The sequence below is a fragment of the Simochromis diagramma genome, unplaced genomic scaffold, assembly GCF_900408965.1.
Source record: "Simochromis diagramma unplaced genomic scaffold, fSimDia1.1 OVJJ01000361.1, whole genome shotgun sequence".
NCBI classification, from domain to species: domain Eukaryota; kingdom Metazoa; phylum Chordata; class Actinopteri; order Cichliformes; family Cichlidae; genus Simochromis; species Simochromis diagramma.
In genome coordinates this window covers 6,427,055-6,447,528 of record NW_024386860.1, presented here as the reverse complement: position 1 = coordinate 6,447,528, position 20,474 = coordinate 6,427,055, and the positions used below count along the sequence as shown (strand labels likewise).

General features: G+C 42.6%; 2 protein-coding genes across 7 annotated transcripts; both read right to left on the bottom strand.

Moving 5' to 3' along the window:
• Window positions 1-914: 914 nt before the first annotated feature.
• mdc1 (mediator of DNA damage checkpoint 1) lies at window positions 915-13,163 on the bottom strand. 5 transcript variants are annotated; one of them, XM_040030147.1, is made up of 12 exons: window positions 13,051-13,163; window positions 12,223-12,360; window positions 10,440-11,000; window positions 10,274-10,352; window positions 8,911-10,133; window positions 8,394-8,456; window positions 4,962-8,314; window positions 4,346-4,483; window positions 3,252-3,434; window positions 3,036-3,161; window positions 2,327-2,437; window positions 915-2,193 (listed from the first exon to the last, which is right to left on the bottom strand). In XM_040030147.1, exons 1-12 carry the CDS (start codon window positions 13,061-13,063, stop codon window positions 1,990-1,992), a joined length of 6,192 nt encoding a protein of 2,063 aa, XP_039886081.1. In that variant the 5' UTR covers window positions 13,064-13,163; the 3' UTR covers window positions 915-1,989. The 5 variants fall into 5 exon arrangements, with proteins under 5 accessions (XP_039886081.1, XP_039886080.1, XP_039886084.1 ...); XM_040030146.1 differs by having other exon boundaries at window positions 12,223-12,387; window positions 13,051-13,101; XM_040030150.1 differs by lacking the exon at window positions 13,051-13,163 and adding an exon at window positions 12,914-13,035.
• Window positions 13,164-15,929: 2,766 nt separating this feature from the next.
• On the bottom strand, window positions 15,930-20,474 carry tubb5 (tubulin, beta 5). Of its 2 annotated transcripts, none has more exons than XM_040030156.1 (5): window positions 20,315-20,474; window positions 17,723-17,831; window positions 17,360-17,467; window positions 17,030-17,274; window positions 15,930-16,918 (listed from the first exon to the last, which is right to left on the bottom strand). In XM_040030156.1, the coding sequence occupies exons 1-5, from the start codon at window positions 20,369-20,371 to the stop codon at window positions 16,106-16,108; spliced, it is 1,332 nt and encodes a 443-aa protein (XP_039886090.1). In that variant the 5' UTR covers window positions 20,372-20,474; the 3' UTR covers window positions 15,930-16,105. The 2 variants fall into 2 exon arrangements, with proteins under 2 accessions (XP_039886090.1, XP_039886089.1); XM_040030155.1 differs by having other exon boundaries at window positions 17,360-17,470; window positions 20,315-20,473.

Below are 20,474 nucleotides of genomic sequence, written 5' to 3'. Positions count from 1 at the left end.
AAAAAAAAACCAATTATGGTTTTACTTTGTTATATATCGTTGATATGTTTATATGGACTTAATTTTTTAATAGGCTATATTAGCTTTAATTTGAGACATGCTTTTACCTTATTAAAGTATTTGTTGTTTACCTACTTTATCTACCTACTGTTTTTACCACATATTTTTTATAGAAACACAAAAAATTGTCCATCATTTCCTCAAACTATTGCTTTGTTTGCTTTTTTGCCAAGAAGATGCCAGAAAACGGAGAGCCACTTATGCCATTTGGGCATCTCCATCTCACCCTATTCCAGGTATCCTCTTCTTCCCCACCAAACCTCTGCATGTTCTCCTTACATCCACTCATCTCTTGGTGGTCTTCCTCTTATATTCCTGCCTGTTGGCAGCTCCGTCTTTAAAATCCTTTATCCACTTCACCTTTCCACCTCTCTCCGTTTCATGGTCATGTTTTGCTTCTACTGATTTCTGTACCTCTTCTTTCTGCAGCATACCTCCACTTCGCCGGGCTTTCCTCCACATCATCTCTCTGTAGTTAAAACCCTTCCACTCATCACCCTTGTTCTTTAAAATCAGTATCAGTACACATCTCCATTCCTCAGACATCCTCTCACTCTCCCAGGGCGTGTCAAAAATATGGTCAAAAAGTTGACTGCCCTCTCTCCTGAACATCTCCACTCCTGAACACCTCCACAGGTGGACCAACCACCTTTCCACTCTTCATAGCTGCCCTTACGTCTTCCTCACTAATCCTCTGCTCGTCCCAATTTATCTACCCCCTTCTTCATTTATGACGTCCTCAGTAGTCTAAAATTACAATCAAATCTACTGAAAAACAAAAAGGTTTAACTTGAAAGTCAATTTTTGGATTTAGAAGCTTCAGTCTGTGAAATTTTAAACTCGGCACAGTGTGGTTACAGCTGGAAAATATTTAATGTTTTTCATTTATAATGGAGACATTTCATTATTTGATACGAAGACAGACTTCAAGTTAAGGCATTAGCATGCTAACAGTTCTAAAAATGACAAGCTACCATCTTTAAAACACCAGTGACACAGCAGTGACAGTGGGTCAGTAATCAACCTTTGTACATTACACAAAAAAATACACATCCACATATAAAGCAAACAGACATCGATGGCGAGAACAAACACCACAAAGGCGTCGATGCAGAAGGTACATCCGCAGTCTGTCTTGTTCTCTCTGGAGGAACAGGATGGGATAAGGCCTTAATGGAGTAGATGGTGGTGGTTAATGGAGACAGAAAAAAACACCCAGAAAGACACGTGGGTAGCTTCGTCATTATCTCCATTTAAAAAGGCACTATGAACTTCTTATGTAGGCCGGAAACGAGCTTTTTTCCTCTGACTACAAGGCTGTTGGATACCATAACAGACACCATCTCCACATCTATTCTCCCATCCACCATGATTTACACAAACTCCCTCTTCAAGGTTGGTTACCTGCCAAACAGGCTGATTGAGCTGAAGCAGTTAGCACACATGGAGGGTACCAGCAGTTTAGCAGTGTTAATTTCCTGCTCTGCTTGTTTCTACATAAAAAAAGAAGGGTTTGAAGTAGAGGGGAGGTAGCTTTAACAGTTTCAATGTGTTTGTGTGTACAAGGCAAAAGAAAAAGACTGCACAAACAAGCTTAGAAAGAAAGTTTTCACCATTCTTCCAAAATGTCTTAAGTTAACTACTTTTCTGTTTGTTTCTCAGTTCATTCTCTTGGAAAGTTAAAAATTAGCTTTAAATATTTGATGATGGACAGTCAAATAATTCACATTCTTCCAGCACTGACGTCTGTAAATGACGCATTTACATCAGTGGACAATCGACAATACATTCAATACAGTCTTTCACAGTCCAATAGCTAACAGGTGTTTTACCGGTCTACAGTTTTAAAGTGTATCCAGAAATGACGGACAAACCTCACAGCTAAAGATTTCATACACAGACAGTCACTGTATTTTTGCTCCGGGAGTACTAAGTCTTCTTCCTGCCCCTTCCTCTGCCACCTGCAGGTTGTACATTTGCTGTGGAAGGCGAGAGTGTGTGGGACTGAAAATCGAGTTTCTGCTGCAGGATCCCTGTGAGGATGAACTCAGCGGTGACGACAGGGAGAGATGCAGACAGAGCCGGGCGACACAGAGACCAGTCCTCGTCGCAGGAAACCACTACAGTGTGAGGCTAAGAGCCAGAGAGGGAGACGGGGGTGACAGAAAATAGAAGAGGAATTAAAATGTAGGTAATAAACATCATAAGCAAAGACTTATTTCATGTAACGTTTTGGCCGGAGAAGGGCTCTCAGCTTAACTGGCACCTTATTAGAAGAGGGCATCTTTGGTAGAAAGGTAGCCCCACTGGAGGAAATGATGTCCTTCATGTGAACTGGCTCTGGCTTAACCGATCTAGTAACATGGACCTCGTATCCCTGAGAGACAGAAAGAAGGCAAAGCATTTTGCTCTACTTTTATTTGGAATACATCCAATGGTCTATTTGCTTTTTGTCCTAGGACAGCTGGGATAGGCTCCACCGCAACCCTGAATCCGATAAGCGGAAGAAAAGAGATGGATGAGTGAATCTATTTTTATTTAATCTCTTCAAGAAATTTAGTAAAAGCCTCCTGGGATTGAAATTTGATATTATATGTCTAATTTTAGCTGGTATTATGTTGTAACAAGGTATGCCTTTACAAGCTTCTATGAAATAGTGCAAGCTGAGAAACATAATACATGCAATATAATCAGTATATTTACAGCAAATATCAAATTACTTTCCCCTAAGCCATAGAATGATGATAAACAATCCACAGGCTGCTGTTTTGAAGATTTGAACATTGCTAACAATAAAGAGGCTCAAAACAATGCTCGAAGGGAAGTATTAAACCAGATTTAGACTGAGGATGACTCAAACGTTTATGGGCTCCCATCACGAAAACATCATGCACCACCCCCGTGCCGTCTGCTAGTGGAAATACTGTTAATGGCACACTGTCAACCTCTCACTCTAAGGAAAAATGAGTGAGTACCTTTAAGAGAGGCTGGCTGCTGGCAATCCTTAGAGACTCGTGCAAGGAGAAATTAAACTTCTTCTCTTGCTCAGGATCCTTAACAATAAAAGAGGAGGGAGACAGGAAGCTCCCAGCTTTGCCACTCTAAAACAGACAAGAAGGGTGACTATTATCATAATATACATCTGCAATAAATTAAGAGAGAACTTTCTGACTGCAGTTTTTCAAACATACCTTTTCCAGCCAGTCTGTAGTGACGATTGGAATGCCTTTGGCCAGTGCACAAAGGAATTTGACAGTCCTGCGCACTTTGTCAGTCACAAGGCAGTTCATGTCTCCCACACCTTTAGCCATGCTGCCGCCTAAGCGCGCCAACACTTTCTCCCCTGCTTCATCCATCACCCCCGTAAACAGAACCTGTGAAAGCAAAAGCCTCAAGTCAACTTAATCTGCCATGCAGGCAAAATAGAGGTGTGAAATTAGGCATTTCTCTCAAAGTAAAGCACTGTCATGCATTTTACAGTCATGCCCCAGAGTCTATTGAAATTTCAGAACAAGCTGCAGGAGGTAAGCGGAACAATGATTTCGTGAGCTCAAAACACCTGCTCTCATCTGCACGAACAAACCAAAAATAACTTTAACCCTGCACAAATTGATTACGCAGTTCTAAGTGTGAATGCAACGCTTAGTGAAATCCTTTTACTTTCAATGATTTGGATGAGTAGATACTGCTGTTATAATAGACCACTGTGCACAGAGGTTAGATGGAGGAGGCTTTGTGTTTAGTTTATTATAATGTGTCCAAATATCCAAAAGTTTTGAGCAGGAGCGGTGACTTCTGAAAGCTTCATCGATAATATGATGCTAACAAAACCACAACATGAATTTTACAATTCTATTAGGACACTGAGTAAAATGTTTATAAGGCTAAAGCCTGATGAATTGCCAAAAGATTAAAACACAATATTAAACTGTAATTGTAAACATACATGTGCACTCATTTTAAATGTAATGCCAGCAGCATGTTTCAGGAAAAACTGGGAAAAAACTGGAAGAGCATGTAATGCTAGCCCCACGTGGTGGACTTTCCATAAATAATACGTTTCACTGGCTACAGCTCAGTAATATGACTGAGAGCATTGTCGAGATGCTAAGATAGTTTAGAATAGTGTTTCTTAATATGATGTTTAGTATATAAGAATACAAATATAGGATTTGCCACTATGATTCCCATGTCTTAGGCTAGGTTTGATCAGCCTAGCTACCACCGTATGAGCGTCTCTTTCCTAAACACAAAATGCGTGTTTTGCTAACACAACCACAGAGACCTTGTATGCCTGGCCTTCAGTTTGTAGTCGACCACTTGCTGCTGGGGATGCAGAGGAGGAGCGAGGACTCTTTGCCACGGGAGAGAAATTTGCAGGAGCTTGCCGCTTCCGGGATGCGTTGCTGGTTGGAGTCTGGGGCTGTTATAGGGGAGAGGGTAGGTAAAGACAGGGAAAACAAAACAGGTTGAAGACAGCGAAGGGCAAAGTATGGAACATGCAAAGAAGATGGTACAACATCTTGCACCAGAAAGCAAACACCATAAAATGTAAGTGGAGGAAGTGACTGGATGACCACTAAACCACTTAATTCATTAGCAGTGATGCGGAGCAGGTTAGACTGCTCTAGAGAAAGTGGAGGAAACAGAGAGAGTAACTCATGTTGATGGTAGTTCATCAATATTGAAAAGGCTGACTCAGAGAGGAAAATGCACCATGGCCTTGAGCCAAGGTAAAAGCCTTCCTTCACAACAGAACTTCTCGACACTAATTATTTACTACTCAGCTTTCCATTTCATCTGATTTACCCTTCAATGTTAATGCATTTTTGTTTCAATCAAAACCGCATCTTTATGGTTTCCATTTGGCCGCGTATGTTTAAAAGTGAAGCAATAGTCACCTCTGATGCCTCCAAATTTGCATCTTGATTTGTGGCGGTTAAAGATGTCCCACTTTCTTCCAGCTCCTCTTTCTTCTTTCTCGAGACCGCTGATTGTCGACCTCTGACTTTTTTCTCCACAGTCTCACCCTCCATCTTTTCTCTCTCCTCCTCCTCCACCTCTGAGAGACACTCTTTTGCGCTCTTCTTTGCCTGAGCGGTGGATGCTCTACCTCTTTTCTTCCCTTGTAAACTAACAGGAATCTCATCGTTTGTTTTGCCTTTTCCTTCTTCCTCGTCTGTTTCTGCCGTTTTTGAAGATCTTTCTTTCCTTTTGCTGCAGCTGAGATCTGCTCCAATATTTGCCTCCAAGTCTCTCGTTGCTTTTCTTTTATCTTTAGCCTCATCATCATCACTGACCGCAGGAGCAACTGGTTTCTCCACAGTTTTACTCTTCACTGCTCTCTGACCTCTGCCCCTGACATTTCTTTTAGGTAGTGATTCCTCGCTGGTGCATGCTTCCTCTTGCTTCGACTGGTCTTCCTCATCTGTAGCTGCACTGGCTTGTTGTCGCCCTCTAGTGGTTGTAGCCGGCTGAGAGTCCTCTTTACCATTTTTATGGAGAGCCTCATTGGAGGACTCCTCAGCTTTCTTGCCCTTTCTTCCCCTGGCAGGGCTTAAATTCTGATCACTTTGACTCTGACTAACAGAAGGGATAGAGTCTGGATCATGTTCTGTTTTCCTCGCTCTTCCTCGCTGCCTGCCTCCTCTTCCTCTGTTATGAGAGCTCACGCTGCAGCTTGAAACCTCAGGTGCTAGTGAGTTGGACGAGTCAGGCTCGTGCTCTACGGCCCCTGCAGCCACAGTGGTCCTTCGATTGCTGCTTCTGGCGACGGGTTTCTGGGGTGTCTCACTGGTCTTCCTCGTCCCTCGCCCTCTCCCTCGGCCTCTGCCCTTGCTTTCCTGGGCGTGGACACTTGAAGCAGACCTCTCCGAGCTGACCGAGTTGGAGGAGTTTGAGCGTGATCTGGTTCTCCTTGCTGGGAAATCGTCATTGGTTGATACAGTTGAGTCTTGGTCTGGCTCTGCTGTGCTCTGTGAAGCAATAGTTCTTCTGGTTGTTCTTCGGCCTCTTGAAGGCGTTTTGGATTTGTCTTGTTCCTCTTTCTTTTCTTCCAGTTCTTTCAACTGTTTTTCTTGGGCTTCTTTTTCTTTCTCCACTTTCTCTCTCTCCTCCATTTCCCTTTCTTCTCTCTCGAGTTTTGCTTGCAGTTGTTGCTCCCGCTCAAGCCTCTCTTCTTGTTCTCTCTTTGCAGTTTCTTTTTCTTGTTCCTTTCGTTCCCTTTCTAATCTCTCTTTTTCTTCTCTTTCTAACCTCTCCCGTTCTTCTCTTTCAATCCTTTCAGACTCTATTTTCTGTTGTTCTTCCTTCTCCTTGATTTCTCTCTCTGCTCTCGCTGCATCTTCAGCCTGCAATCTTTCTTGTTCTTTATTTACTCTTCTTTCTGTTTCTAACTTCTCTTCCATGAGTTGCCTTTCTATCTCATCCTGATGCTTCTCTCTTTCATCAGTCGTCCTCCTTTCTTTATCATTTTCTTCTCTTTCTTGTCTAAGATCTGCACCATCTTCCTCCTCTCTAGATTTCCCATCTTGTTGCTTTATCAGGCTCTTATTCACAGCCTGCTTGTTTCTTTCTCTTACCGGTGTTTCATCCTCTTCCTCACCATCATGTTTCTGCTGCTTCGTTATCTTTCTCCCTCTAGCCCGTTTTACCATTTCCTTATTGTTGTCACCATCAGACAAAGGTTTTCCACTCCTTCCTCTAGTCTGCCTCTTGGATGGTCCAGGACACGCCACCTGATCTTCCTCTTCTCTCGGTTTTGCTCTTGTCACTCTTAAATTTGGAACACAAGCTCCACTGGTTCCAGCATCAGATTCTTCTGAAGACGATAATCCGGTTTTTGATGTCAAGGGTCGAGTTTCAACATGGGTCATTTTAGAATTATCGACTGGCTGTGTCTTTTCTTCAAGCTTTATCTGCTTTGCTTTTCTTTTCCGTGGACCTGGAATTGAGTCCTTATCATCACATTTACCTGTCACTACTGCCGGGGTTTCAACATCAGCACTAGTGAGGGGCTGCGTCTGCTCCTCTTCAAGCTGAAGTGGCTTTGCTTTTCTTTTCCGAGTGCATGCAATCACGTCCTCTTCATCACTTTGCTGGCCTTCATTTGTACTCAAGGGCTGAGTTTCCAGAGCAGAGACTTCAGAACTAGCAAGGGTTTGCGTCTCTTCTTCAGGCTGCAGCTGCTTTGCTTTTCTTTTTCGTGGGCCTGGCATTGAGTCTTCATCATCATCATCACATGTAGCCACGGGCTGGGTTTCAGCAGTGGAGAGCTCAGAGTCTGCGACAGGTTGCGTCTCCTCTTCTTCGAGATGAAGCTGCTTTGCTTTCCTTTTTCTCGGGCCTGGCATTGAGTCTTCATCATCATCTTCACATGTAGCCATGGGCTGGGTTTCAGAAACCGGCAACTCTGAACAAGTGAGATCTTGTGTCTGCGCTTCTTCAAGTGGCAGTGGCTTTGCTGTTCTGTTTCGCTGAGCTGGAAATGAGCCTTCATCATCACTTGCTTCACTGTCACTTGTACACACGGGCTGAGTTTCAGTTACAGACTGAGTGTTGCTGAGGCCCTTCTCCTGAGGCTGAGCTGCCTTTGCACCATCCTCCTTGAGGGATCTCAGCTGAATTTGTTGAACAGAGCAAACTGGATTTTCAGCTGCCAGATCCTCCTCTCCTGCAATAGGCAACATTGGTTGGGTTTCTGCTATGGCAAGAGTAGAAGAGGCAGTAAAGTCTGAAGGCTGTGTCTCACAAGCATCATCATCTGCATCATCCTCAGCGTGACTGTACGGCTCTGCCACATATGCCTGTGTTGCTTCTAAGGCCACATCTACTTGATATTGCTCAGGCTCTTTATCTTCTACATAGTCCTGTGTGGCCTCCAGGTTCGCGTCATTTTCTGCAGAGGATCTGTCTGCAGCTGACATGGCTGCATATGCTTGGGTATCTTCCAGGTTCACACCCCTCTCCACAGAAACAAAAGCTTGGGTGTTCTCCATAGCTAAAGCTTGGTCTGGACACTGCAGGTGGCTGCTGTCAGACAGTCCCAGTTGGAAAGACTCTTCTTTGGTAGATTGGTCTTTTTTTTTGTCACAAGAAGACTCAAACACAAAAGCTTGGGTTGGTTCCTCACTGCTCACACGGTCACGGCTCTGAAATGTAAAGGACTGCGTCTCAGCCACAGCAAAATCCTCCTCCTCCTGGATGTCTGAGCAGGACGACAATACTACAGGTCTTACTGCAGGCACTGCCGCTCCTGTTGGCCAAGAGAAAAAAAAATGAACTAATGTTTTTGAAACAGACTCGTTTGACATTATTAAAAGTCATTTACTCACGCCTTAATGAACCTGAAGAGGGACTGACGAAGGCTTGAGTTGCCATGTCTTCCACTTCTTCATCTGAAATCCAAAGTAAAAGTCAATTTAAATTTGATGCTTTCTCATCGCAACACAACAAACACTTTACACGATTGGATCGAAGAAGTTAACACAGAATCTCAAGTCCACTCACTTAAAAACAGATCGATTTCTTCATTTCAAACCTCTCTCTCCTGCAGGCGCCGTCTTTATTTTGAGCACCAACAATACACTTCACATATTTTGTATTATTTTCTTTTAGATTGTATTTTTTGCAATTACTGCATTACAAGTCATTGTGATATCCTGTAAAGAGACCACTGTAACATCACAGACTAGTTCTATCTTCAGAGTGAGCCTCACCTAAAACTGTGCCACTGATGTATGTCATATATAATCAGTTACTGAATTTTAGAAAGTATTTAGAAAGGTAATGCAATAAAACAAACGAGTAGATATTTGCAGTCTAAATGAATTCTGAAGATTGATCGATTACCTGACATCTGCACAGGAGTGGAGCAGTTCTGCAGAAGGGGAGCCAGCAACCCAAGTGTAGTTTCCCTGTGCAGCCCGGGCACCTGGTCCTCACCTTCTTCTCCAATATCTGACTTCTTATCTTCTGTATCGCTGTCGACTCTGACATCAGCTGGTTTAGCCTCATTCCCAGCAGGGGGCACGCTAGATTCATCCACATCTGTATCTGCATCAGAATCTGCCAGAGAAGCCTTTAAAGTTGGGCCAGGAGAAGCTGACAAGGTTGTGACACCAACAGGTATAGCCAGAAGAGATGCATCTTCCACATCTGTGTCGCTGTCAGAGAGAATCTCCAAATCAGCATCTGCAACTGCAGTGGGGCGTGAATCTGCAACAGCAGCGACCACTGAGGGTTTACTGGTGGCAGGGACAGGGAGAGCCTCGTCATCCGTGTCACTCTCTACCTGCAGGTTGTCAGGAGCCACAGGAGCAGATTTAAGAGCTGTAAGCTTTATATCTGATTTATTAGGCGTTTCATCTGTTGTATTTTTTGCTTCGTCCTCATCTACATCAGTGTCACTGTCTTCTGGCTGCACTGAAAAAGCAGAGTCTGCTGTTTGCGCACTCTGACATACTGTCGGTCCTGCTTTTGTGGCAGCGTCTGACACGACCGCATCATCGTCCACATCAGTGTCACTGTCCATGGTGACGCCTTCAGGTGGAATAACTGAAACAGCATGAGGAGTTTTGGCGTTCTCATCAGAAGAAGGCAGAGCTTTGGGAGCTTTACCTGAAGCATCATCATCCTCATCGATATCTGTGTCACTGTCCATGTGAAACTGGGCCGTCTTTGGAGGTTGATCAACTTGTTGGTTTGTATTCAAGGTCACAGGCCCCGCTGATGCCACTTCTTCGTCCTCTCCCTCCACATCAGTGTCACTGTCCATGTTAAATGCAGGGATTGCGTCTGTAGAGACTGCTGGTGTTGACAATTCACCGTCTCCTGTAAGACTGGCATTGCTTTCCTTTTCCACTGGCATATGCCAACCCCCTTTCAGAGACTTTGTCCCCGCTTGCACTGCTCTTTCTTCCTCCTCTTCACTGTCCTCCACAAGTGCGACCACTTTTTTTTTCTCCAACTGCTGTCGCGCCGCATCTACATCTGTCTCCTGTGTGGTGAAGCTGTCATGTCTGTTTGGTTTATTTTTAGAGGAAGACGAGACTGTCATGGGGCTTTCATTGTCACTGTAGAACAGGGAAAAACAAATTAACAGGTCTTACAATGAACAAGTCAAACATATGTATTAATGGGGTATGGCTAAGCCAGTAGTATAATCACAGTTACAAAAAGAATACCAATAAATAGCTTATTTTTATGGGTATACCTTTCAGGGACAACTTTGTTTGGGGGACTCAAGAATGACGAGCTGATGGGGGTGGATTTATGGGAGTCAGAATCAGACACTACAAAGAGAATAAAAGTGAACTTGTAAACACCAGGTCCAAAAAGCATAGCTTCAATAGTTATAAATATTTACATAATCTACAAACCTAGAGTCCTTCGTCTTCTTTCTCCTCTTACTCCTGTTTCGCTGTCTGAGTCTGAGTCAGATTCTGGGACCAAGGTCCCCTGTGGCTGATGGGGAGTTTGCTCAAAGGTCAGGCAGCTGGCTCTGACAGGAGTCTCTGTCCCTCCATTGACACATTTCTTGCTGTCTGCGCTTGTGTCATCTCCCTTTTCTCCCGAGGCATCTGGCAACTTGGTCTTTACCCCTGAATTTTGTCTCAGAGGAGAGCTTGCGTCCCCCTGAGAAGAGTCTACGCCACATATGACAAACTGACACGGGATGTCCGCCACCACCAAACTGTCACCTTCACTGAGGGCATAGCGTACATTAGGAGTCAGCTTTAAGCGGCCCTTGCGGGTCCCATTCATGCTCCCTAAGTCCCAAACCAAAGCTTCCATGTCCACTTCACTGCGACAGGCACGTCTCCGGTACACACAAAGGCAGATAGTAGCATGCTGTTTGGACACTGAGGATGCGGGCAAGGGCACAGTGCATGAGTTGGGGTCACGGCCAAGCACATTATCACCCAAAAAGAGGGGAAACTCTGTGTGAAAGAGAGCATCATCATTAACAATATACTTAGATATATAGTCAGAAAGGTGAAGTCATTTCTCTGGTTCAGATCTCTTTATTTATTCCTTCATTCCATTTTAGTGTCTTTATTCGAGTGTCAGTGTGTCACTGCAGCTTGTTTAAAATGCTGCAGCTCAGCTTTTTACTGGCAAATACTATTGAAACCGCATATTCCCAAACTGGCTTCCCTATTTGTTGCCTATTTGTGTAGTTTAATTTACTTTATTTGTTTATAAAACATCAATTTAATTGAGAGAGACAGAACATTAACCAAAATCTAGGAAAAAAAACATTACAAGTTTTGATTTGGATGTCATTGAGTGAAGTAAGTATTTGATCCTCTTGAATCCAACAAGAATTCTTGCACCTGCAGATTGGCTGTGTACAACATTACAATAAATCAGAAGAATGCATTTTTTACACTCCAACCGCTCCACCAACATGGGCAAGACCAAAGAGCTGTCAAAGAATGTCCTGGACAAGATTTTAGCAAAAAGCTTGGTGAGAAAGTGACAACTGCTGGGCCAAAACTACATGGGAGGAGGTTGTTAATGATCTGAAAGCAGCCAAGAACACCACTGATAACATACTACACTGTAATGGATTGAAATCTTGCCTTCCCTGTTCAAGAAGGCACATGTACAGGCTCGTCTTAAGTTTGCCCGTGAACAGCTAAATGATTCAGAGAAGGTGTGGGATAAAGTGCTGTGGTCAGATAAAACCAAAATTCAGCTCTTTGGCAGTGAAATTTGGAAGTGAAATGCAGAGTATGACCCAAAGAACACCATCTCCACAGTCAAGCATGGAGGTGGAAAAATTATGCTTTGGGGCTGTTTTAATGCTGAGGGTACCAGACAACTTTACCGAATTAATGGGTCAATGCACTGGACCATGTTGATCCTGGCAAAGGATCAACAAGAGTTTCATCACTAACTATTAAGGAGGATCAAATATTATGTAATGTGTTTATATTCTGTACCTCTTTATTAAAATGAAACTAGCATACTAATTAGAGACTGTTCATTTCATTGTAACTGAGCAAAGTTGCAAATTCTCCAAAGGATCAGATGTTTCCCCCTCTGTATGCAAGATTTACACATTTCCCACATGTGGGACTAATAAAGGCCATCTTATCTTAAGTAGTACCAGACTGTGCAGATCACGTGTAAAAACAACATCAGTTAGCCACTCACCTGCTTCAGGTATGTGTTTATTTTTCAAGATGCACAGTTTAGCCAACGGTCGTCCCCTCTTATTTTCGATCTCCTCTTCATTATCTTCCTCATCTGACTCCAAGATTGAGTCACTGATCATCTGAGTAGCATCCATTCCTGGCAAAGCGCAAGACAGGAAGAGTGCTGCACATAAACACGGGTAACATAATGCATAAACTGTAATGTTAACGCATAATTAAGGTAACATTAGTTTTAACAAGGCTTTAAAACAAAGATCGAATAGCCTAATTAGAAACCTGTGCAGCTAACGTTAGCCTGCATGGCTAATTGACTCCCGCCCACCATAGCGTTAAGTTAAAGTTCATCGGTACTTATTGACTCGCTAACTGTACCTGTGCCGTTGTATTCCTGCAAACACCCAATGTGTAGTGATCTAAACAGCGTTAAACAACGCGGAGACAACTTTTATCAAATGTGTATGGACAAGTCTCCTCTAAAATTGCATCCCTGTAATACCACTTCCGGTCAATATGAAGACAAAATCTGCTAACCGCTAGTTTGTGTGATTCAACCATCGACATCACAGATTTTATGTGTCTGCAACCCAGCTGTCAAATCGATTATTACTAGCAACGAGGCATATGTAAGAAAACCATTTTCTGCTCCTACTTTCAGGAGAATTATAATCGCAACTTTCGAGTTTAATTACTTTGAAATCTATGAAGGAAGTAATGTGATTTGTACGGGTGACTTGACTGAAAAATGTTTAACTGACGTCCGGTGTTAGCCTGCAGTGAAGGTGCATTAAGTTTAAACCTAAGAAAAAGATCGTACTCGGACACCCACCTTCGCACGCCATGCCTTGTCCCGTGTAGATAAACAAAAAATGTCATGAGCGTCCTGGAAGTGATTAACCACGCCCACAATAGGCGTTTAACGATGAAAACGATTGGCCAATATAAGTATCACTCAAGCTATAATATGTTGCCATTGGACACTAACTTCTCACTCAATGTCTGTGATTGGCCCACATGTCCTCTGGACTTCAGCGTTCATACATTAATTTTGGCGCCCTGCACCATTTTAACCACGCAGACTGGATGATACCATTATGGGCTAATGTGGGTTTAGTCCATACCAATATGGGCTAAACCAAGGGTGTCAAATATACCGCCGTGGTGCCGCACAGGGACCAATTTGCTTTACTGGATATCATTTAAAATGATGTAAACTCGTTAATTACTCAGTGTTTATAATAAAATAATATCAGGATCGTGTTAGTGATGCAATGCCAGTATTACTATTCAAAAGTAAATGTTTTTACATTAAAAATCTGAGCGATGAATATTGTTTATTTAGCAAAACTCCACGGGTAAAAGTTTTCTGCCTTTATGAATTGGAATATGTCCATGTAATGACAGCTGATCCACTGAATGCAAAAAACTAAGGGCGTGTATGGAGGCAGCATCTCTACCAGTTATACACATTTTGAGAGATGTCAAAATGTCAAGTGCTTGTATCCCATGTACTAACATAACATACCTTAATCATAACATACCTTCATACCGTGTACATTATAACATACCATAATAGACCAATTTCTGTAATATACTTACATATCTATATTATTGCTAATATATATTTGTAATATATCTATATCATGGCTAAAGCACTTCTGGATGGATGCAAACTGCATTTTGTTGCCTTGCACCTGTGACATGTGCAGTGACAATAAAGTTGAATTCTATTCTATTCTACTAAAATAAGTTTAACACCTCTGATCTAAACTGTCTCCATAAGATATATAATGATATAGAAATCACATATCCTTATAAAAATAATATAAGGTCTTTCCCTCTTCATGACACTAGTTTTGAATGTTTTGCAAAAGTTAAAATTTGCATGATACAAGAGTTAAAATAAGCATTTGGTGCTGCTTTATTGAGGCTTTGTCCCAAGTAGGGTCTAACTAAATTCAGTTATATAAGTTTTGTGCTTATGTTTTATATTCATAGAGAAATTATCACATCAAAACCCAGGTGCATGAGTAGGAGAATTAGTGGCCCAGCAGCACAGTTTTGCTTTGGGATCCAACTCTTGCTGCATGCCTTGGCCACGAAAATCCACTAAAGTGCTTATGTGACCTTAAGTCACAGAGCTGGATGATGTGCACTGTAGGGGTGGGGTATAATATTGATAGCAATAAACTGCATTCCTTCCTGTGTTGTAGATTTATTATATATTACTTATAGAAAAACAAATTATAAATAGAAGGATGGCTGGTGGCATTCTTATGGAAGGGAAACAGCGAGAAAAAGGTGATGTAATCAGTGACCAGTCTTACTGAGTGGTGTATCCAAATTTGAATTTTTTTTTAAGAAGGAAGTCAAGAGGTACAACAGTGAGTGTCTAAAGGCATCTTTAAAACACTGGAGGCTCTGCCCTGGTTTGAGGCTGCATTTTATCCAGTGGTGCCAATGCAGTAAAAACATACCTGGATAGAAAAACACACAATGTAGGTGTGGGATCATCTTCACAGAGAGCAGAATAAAAGGTAGCCAACATCCAAAGGCAAGCTTTGAATGTGCTTCGAGAAGCCTGAAAAATATTCCTGAAGATTTTTTAAAGCCTTCCTAAGACAGTTCAGGTTAGAACTGTAAAAACATTTTTTCCACAATTACTGTATTTCCTTGTGTGTTGTCATGTTCCAATAAATCACTCTACCCATTTCACATTTCCTTAGCATGATATAAAGAAATGGGTGTGGCTCAAGAAATTTACACATTATTGTACACCTCAATGCAATGAAGAAATCTGTAATTCCTGCTTTCTGTGTTTTAAATGTTTTTCCTTCAGTTACATCAATATCTTGATGTATTGTAATTGTATTTCCAGGGAAAAAAGAAGTCCTCTTGTCAAAACCTTTACTGTACTGTAGCAGCTCCTTTAGTCAGAGACTGAAACACCCTCGCTGCAGGAAGGAGCGCTTTCGCAGATCATTCATCCCAACAGCAGTTAGACTCTATAACTCCTCAATCACGATGTCATAAGTCACTGGACACTGTGAACATCCACGGTCACCACTTCATGCATAATGGACCTTCCATGACCTTCCAAGCTATATAGTTTATGTCTTCCATATTTCCAACTATATCCATAATCACATACTGTGTATGCTACCATTGTATATAGTGTATTATCTTACTTTTTTTCATTGATTGTACTTAATTGTATTTTTGTATTTCCTTCATATATCTGTACTTGAGCTGAGGTGACGCAAAAATTTCCCCGTTGTGGGATCAATAAAGTCTTATCTTATCTTAAATCCCCAAAATGAAATAGCTCTTATGAGTTCCCTACAAAATGTAAACATCTCAAATAACACATGTATATAATTAGTAGGTTACTCAACCAGCAAATGCCCTCCTACTTTCTCTGGTGTTATGTTATTGTCATCTAAAAACTGCCAGGGGTGCAATCTCTTCAACGCCAGATAGTTGTGGGAATGTGGGTTGGTGCAGAATGTTGCAAATGGATGTGGGCCCTTAGCCATCATAATGCTTATGGAGCAGAAATAAACCCTTTCATTACATCACATTAGATTTTCCAGTAACTCGCAGCTCTATCTAGCCTACTGTATACTGCACAGAGAGGGGCTGGATCTTACTTTCTGACTGGCTAAACTGATGAGAATCATGTATGTGCGAAGAGGAATGAGAGGCAAATGAGTTCTCAGTCGACAACTTTATTTGCACTCAATGACAAGGTAAAACTAACAGACACTAAAATTTTATTCTAGCAGTGATCTTGACACTATGTTGGTTTCTTGGTTACTTGTGGTTGTTCCGTTTTGATTATTTTCTGTTTTGGCGATGATTTCTTGACCTTCACATCTTGACCTTTAAGCATCCTCTTCAGCTTCCTCCTCAAATTCACCCTCTTCCTCCGCAGTGGCATCCTGGTACTGCTGGTACTCGGACACCAGGTCATTCATGTTGCTCTCCGCTTCAGTGAACTCCATCTCATCCATACCTTCCCCTGTGTACCAGTGCAAGAAGGCCTTACGGCGGAACATGGCTGTGAACTGCTCGGAGATGCGCTTGAACAGCTCCTGGATAGCAGTGCTGTTGCCGATGAAAGTGACGGCCATCTTGAGGCCACGGGGTGGAATATCGCAAACTGCGGTCTTGACATTGTTGGGGATCCATTCAACGAAGTAGCTGCTGTTCTTGTTCTGCACATTGAGCATCTGCTCATCGACCTCCTTCATGGACATACGGCCACGGAACACGGCGGCAACTGTCAGGTAGCGGCCGTGGCGTGGGTCGCACGCGGCCATCATATTCTTGGCATCAAACACCTGCTGGGTGAGCTCGGGAACTGTGAGGGCGCGGTACTGCTGGCTGCCCCTGCTGGTCAGAGGAGCGAAGCCAGGCATGAAGAAGTGCAAACGAGGGAAAGGCACCATGTTGACGGCCAGTTTGCGCAGATCTGCATTGAGCTGGCCAGGGAAGCGGAGGCAGGTGGTGACCCCGCTCATAGTGGCGGACACCAGATGGTTAAGGTCTCCGTAGGTGGGTGTGGTTAGTTTCAGGGTGCGGAAGCAAATGTCATACAGAGCCTCGTTATCGATGCAGTAGGTTTCATCTGTGTTCTCTACAAGCTGGTGGACCGACAGGGTGGCGTTGTAAGGCTCGACCACAGTGTCTGACACCTGAGAACACAGAACTTCTATTTAGTTTCAAGATCTTAGGAGAAACCTCGGGCCAAAGAAACTATAATTAAAACCAAAAATCTATCATGTGCTATCACAAGGAGATGTTACCTTGGGGGAAGGCACCACACTGAAGGTGTTCATAATACGGTCTGGGTACTCTTCGCGGATCTTGCTGATGAGCAGGGTTCCCATACCAGATCCAGTTCCTCCACCAAGTGAGTGGGTGAGCTGGAAACCCTGCAGGCAGTCACAGCTCTCTGATTCTTTGCGGACCACATCCAGGACTGAGTCCACCAGCTCAGCTCCCTCTGTGTAGTGACCCTTGGCCCAGTTGTTTCCAGCACCACTCTGACCTGAAGGAAAAGGAGTGGCATTCAAGTGAGTAACATTTTTCCTTAAATCAAAAAGGAGCATGAGATATGTCTTTAAGGCACCCACCGAACACGAAATTGTCAGGTCTGAAGATCTGACCAAAGGGTCCAGACCTCACAGAGTCCATGGTGCCAGGCTCCAAGTCCACCAGAATGGCCCGAGGCACGTATTTACCTCCTCCACACGAAAGAGAAGAAGAGGAGAGCAAGACAGAGAGAGAAGTAGAAAGAAAAGGGGGCAAAAAAACACCAGCTCAATAATACAGGAAGGACCTTTGGATATAGGTGAAAAGGTGTAGTAACAGTACAGTAGAGATGAGAATGCAAGAAGAGATGTAGTGTCATACTTTGGAATTAAATTGTCAAGTTAAAAATGAATCCATATATAATATACCCTCACTTATTAACATGAGTTAGGAAGACAGCTAACCTGTGGCCTCATTATAGTAAACACTGATCCTGTCCAGCTGCAGGTCACTGTCTCCATGGTAAGTTCCCGTGGGATCGATGCCATGCTCATCGCTGATCACTTCCCAGAACTGCAGACACAAAATGGAAGATATCACATGACAGTTACTTGCAACGAAAGTACACATCTACCCATTAGATGTGTGGTTCATGGGATCGGGGGGTGGGGGTGAAAATGAGGAAAACAGCAGTGGGTTTGCATTTTTGTTTTCTGATGGAAATGACAGGATTTTTCCATTTTTCAGCGAGTCATATCTGAACCCATTCCCAACAACGCTGCTTTTGAGATTTCCGTAAGTGTCGAGTGATGACTTAGCAGAATGCGGTTCTTTCATATGTAAAATGCAAAGGAGGGAGGAACAAAGGCGCTACAGATCCGTCTGCGGGCCAACCTGCAAATAAAATCCATTTGCAAGCAGTCAGACGACACTGAAGATACTGACTCCCTTCAGATCTGAATTCATGTCTTGTTCACTGTTTAAAGACTACATTCAGATCTTTTACAGTGTTTATGTATTAAATCTCGTCAGTGTGTACTACTCTACCATATTTACTGATATCGTCCAACTCAGACATTTCTTTTCAACACAGCCGGTGATTTCCTGCTAACAGCGCAATACGAGGATTTGGAATAATCTGGATAAGCTGGCTGTATAGCAGAGCACTGCTTAAGAGATTGGGAGTCAGCTGTGGACCAAGTATCATGACATCTAAATAAGGCCATGTAAGGCAAAAATGATTAAGTGACCTTAATATGGGGAAGATAAGATCAACACAGCAGAACAAAGAAACACAAAATCAAAAACAAGAATAAAGAAAAATAATGCTAGGACAGCTACAGTGACAGGAGAGTAGATAAAGACTGAAAATAACCACAGTGAAAGAATGAGGACAATAAGCAGAAAAGCAATGCCACACCCTGACCTAATTCACCACAGTGTAGCCCTTCAGCAGTTCTGTCAATCATACCCACTGGACATCTGAGTCAATGAGTCCTTGGGGGGTGGAATCCAGAATATCCTCACTTCCAGGCTACAAGCAGCTATCTTTACATCATATATCATTAACACAAAGGAAATAATGGAGCAGTGGGCTTAAATAAGGAGGTGCTTATAAATTGAATTTAGTAACTTAATTCTTTTTTTTTTTTTTTACTGCAACTGATTTTGGTGCAACTGCAATAAATACTAAATAGAATTACATATAATGGGCACAATTTGTATTTATTTCCTAAAATTAGTCTACCAAGACATTGCCAGCAACTGCACATTAAGTCAATTGAGAACCCAGTGACTTCACCCACTGTGCATCAGCTGTTTCCTCCATTCCTCCCCCACCCTTCTCCTAATTTGGTTAGGGGAGGAAAGACATTGATTGCAAAGAAGGCCCTGTTTTACAGAACATCTGTCAGCAGCGCATCATGACAGTAATGATGCATCCTGCAAAATATGGGCCATTGTTAGTGTAGTCTTTAAACTACAGTCCATCTAAATAGCAGGGCGAGATTACTGTTCTACTTAAACATATGCTGTCTGTGGCAAATGATCAGCTGTAGAACAAAAGGAGATAGTAAAACAGGGATAATAATGGGCCACTCATTATCTAACCTATTGTAGCTGACTGCAATTGTTACTATAAAAAAAATGGGTGGGTGATGAACTGAGCCTATGCAGACTTTGACTCCCTCCCCCTTTTTTGTTGGAATATAGAATTAAAATGCAGCAAAAACGTATAAAATTTGATTTTTAAAAAAGCAGTTACGTGAATCTTGATTATAAGTATTTAGATCGTGTCTTTGTTAATATGCAGCTTTTAAAAAAAATAAATAAAGGGAGAATTTTTTTTCTTGACCAATTATCCATGCCACACCCTTCCACAGCTCTTCTGCTTTCCAAGCACCCCAAACTGCAGTCTTCCTTTAAAGCTTGCCAAATCAATAATCTAATCAGTATGGACTATTGATCCATCAGTCTTTAGCGGGGGGCATAAGTAGGCCTCTCAAGCCCAGCTCCCCACTCATTGTCTGGAATACCAGTCATATCTGGCTGTGCAAGACAAAGAAACCCGAGTGCGGGGAGATCTGACAAGTAAAGAATAGACTGGTTTTTTCCCTCTCTCCCCTTTTCTGTCTCTTTTCCTGAGACAGTGTCTTGAGGTCAGCTGAATCTGAAGTGCCGGGGACGCAGACACGCCCGGCGTTGTGTGAACAAAAACCAGTCGAGACACAAGAGCCCCCCGTTATACCGTTACTTCAATACGAGCGGCTGCGCTCTGCTGCTCCACACCCACCCACCAGTTACCGCAGTGCACAATATTTAGTAAAAAAAAAAAATAGACGTACACAAAAGTGATCACTTGACATTTACAGTTATATTTATATGCTAAAAGATATATGGTGCATGAAAAGAAAAGGGTATCCTTTGTCTTCACTGAGAATTCTTTTCCAGACAAGCCGAATGATTAAACTATGTCCTGATTATTAAACGTGAATTATGACAAGAAAAACACAGAATTTATTTTAAGAACATAAATTCTTTGCATTTTATTTTCTTACCTTGGCACCAATCTGGTTACCGCACTGGCCGGCCTGGATGTGCACGATTTCCCTCATTATGGATGCAAAAGTTTTACAATGGGTAGCAAAAAAAGGCAGCTGTTTAGTGAGCACGAGGAGCCGACCGCAGACTGGTGTGAATGTGCCGGACAATGGATTT

Bases quoted from the DNA above. Each gene is read 5' to 3' on its own strand.
- mdc1 (XM_040030146.1), bottom strand. The intron at 11,001-12,222 runs GTGAGTGGCTAA...TCTTTCACACAG, and splicing joins TAAACACATACCTGAAGCAG to AGTTTCCCCTCTTTTTGGGT. The intron at 3,162-3,251 runs GTATGTTTGAAA...TGTCTGTTTTAG, and splicing joins CTACAGACTGGCTGGAAAAG to AGTGGCAAAGCTGGGAGCTT.
- tubb5 (XM_040030155.1), bottom strand. From the start codon at position 20,371: ATGAGGGAAATCGTGCACATCCAGGCCGGCCAGTGCGGTAACCAGATT. The intron at 17,275-17,359 runs GTGGGTGCCTTA...CTTTTCCTTCAG, and splicing joins ACCTGACAATTTCGTGTTCG to GTCAGAGTGGTGCTGGAAAC. The intron at 16,919-17,029 runs GTAACATCTCCT...CTGTGTTCTCAG, and splicing joins GTGTGGTGCCTTCCCCCAAG to GTGTCAGACACTGTGGTCGA.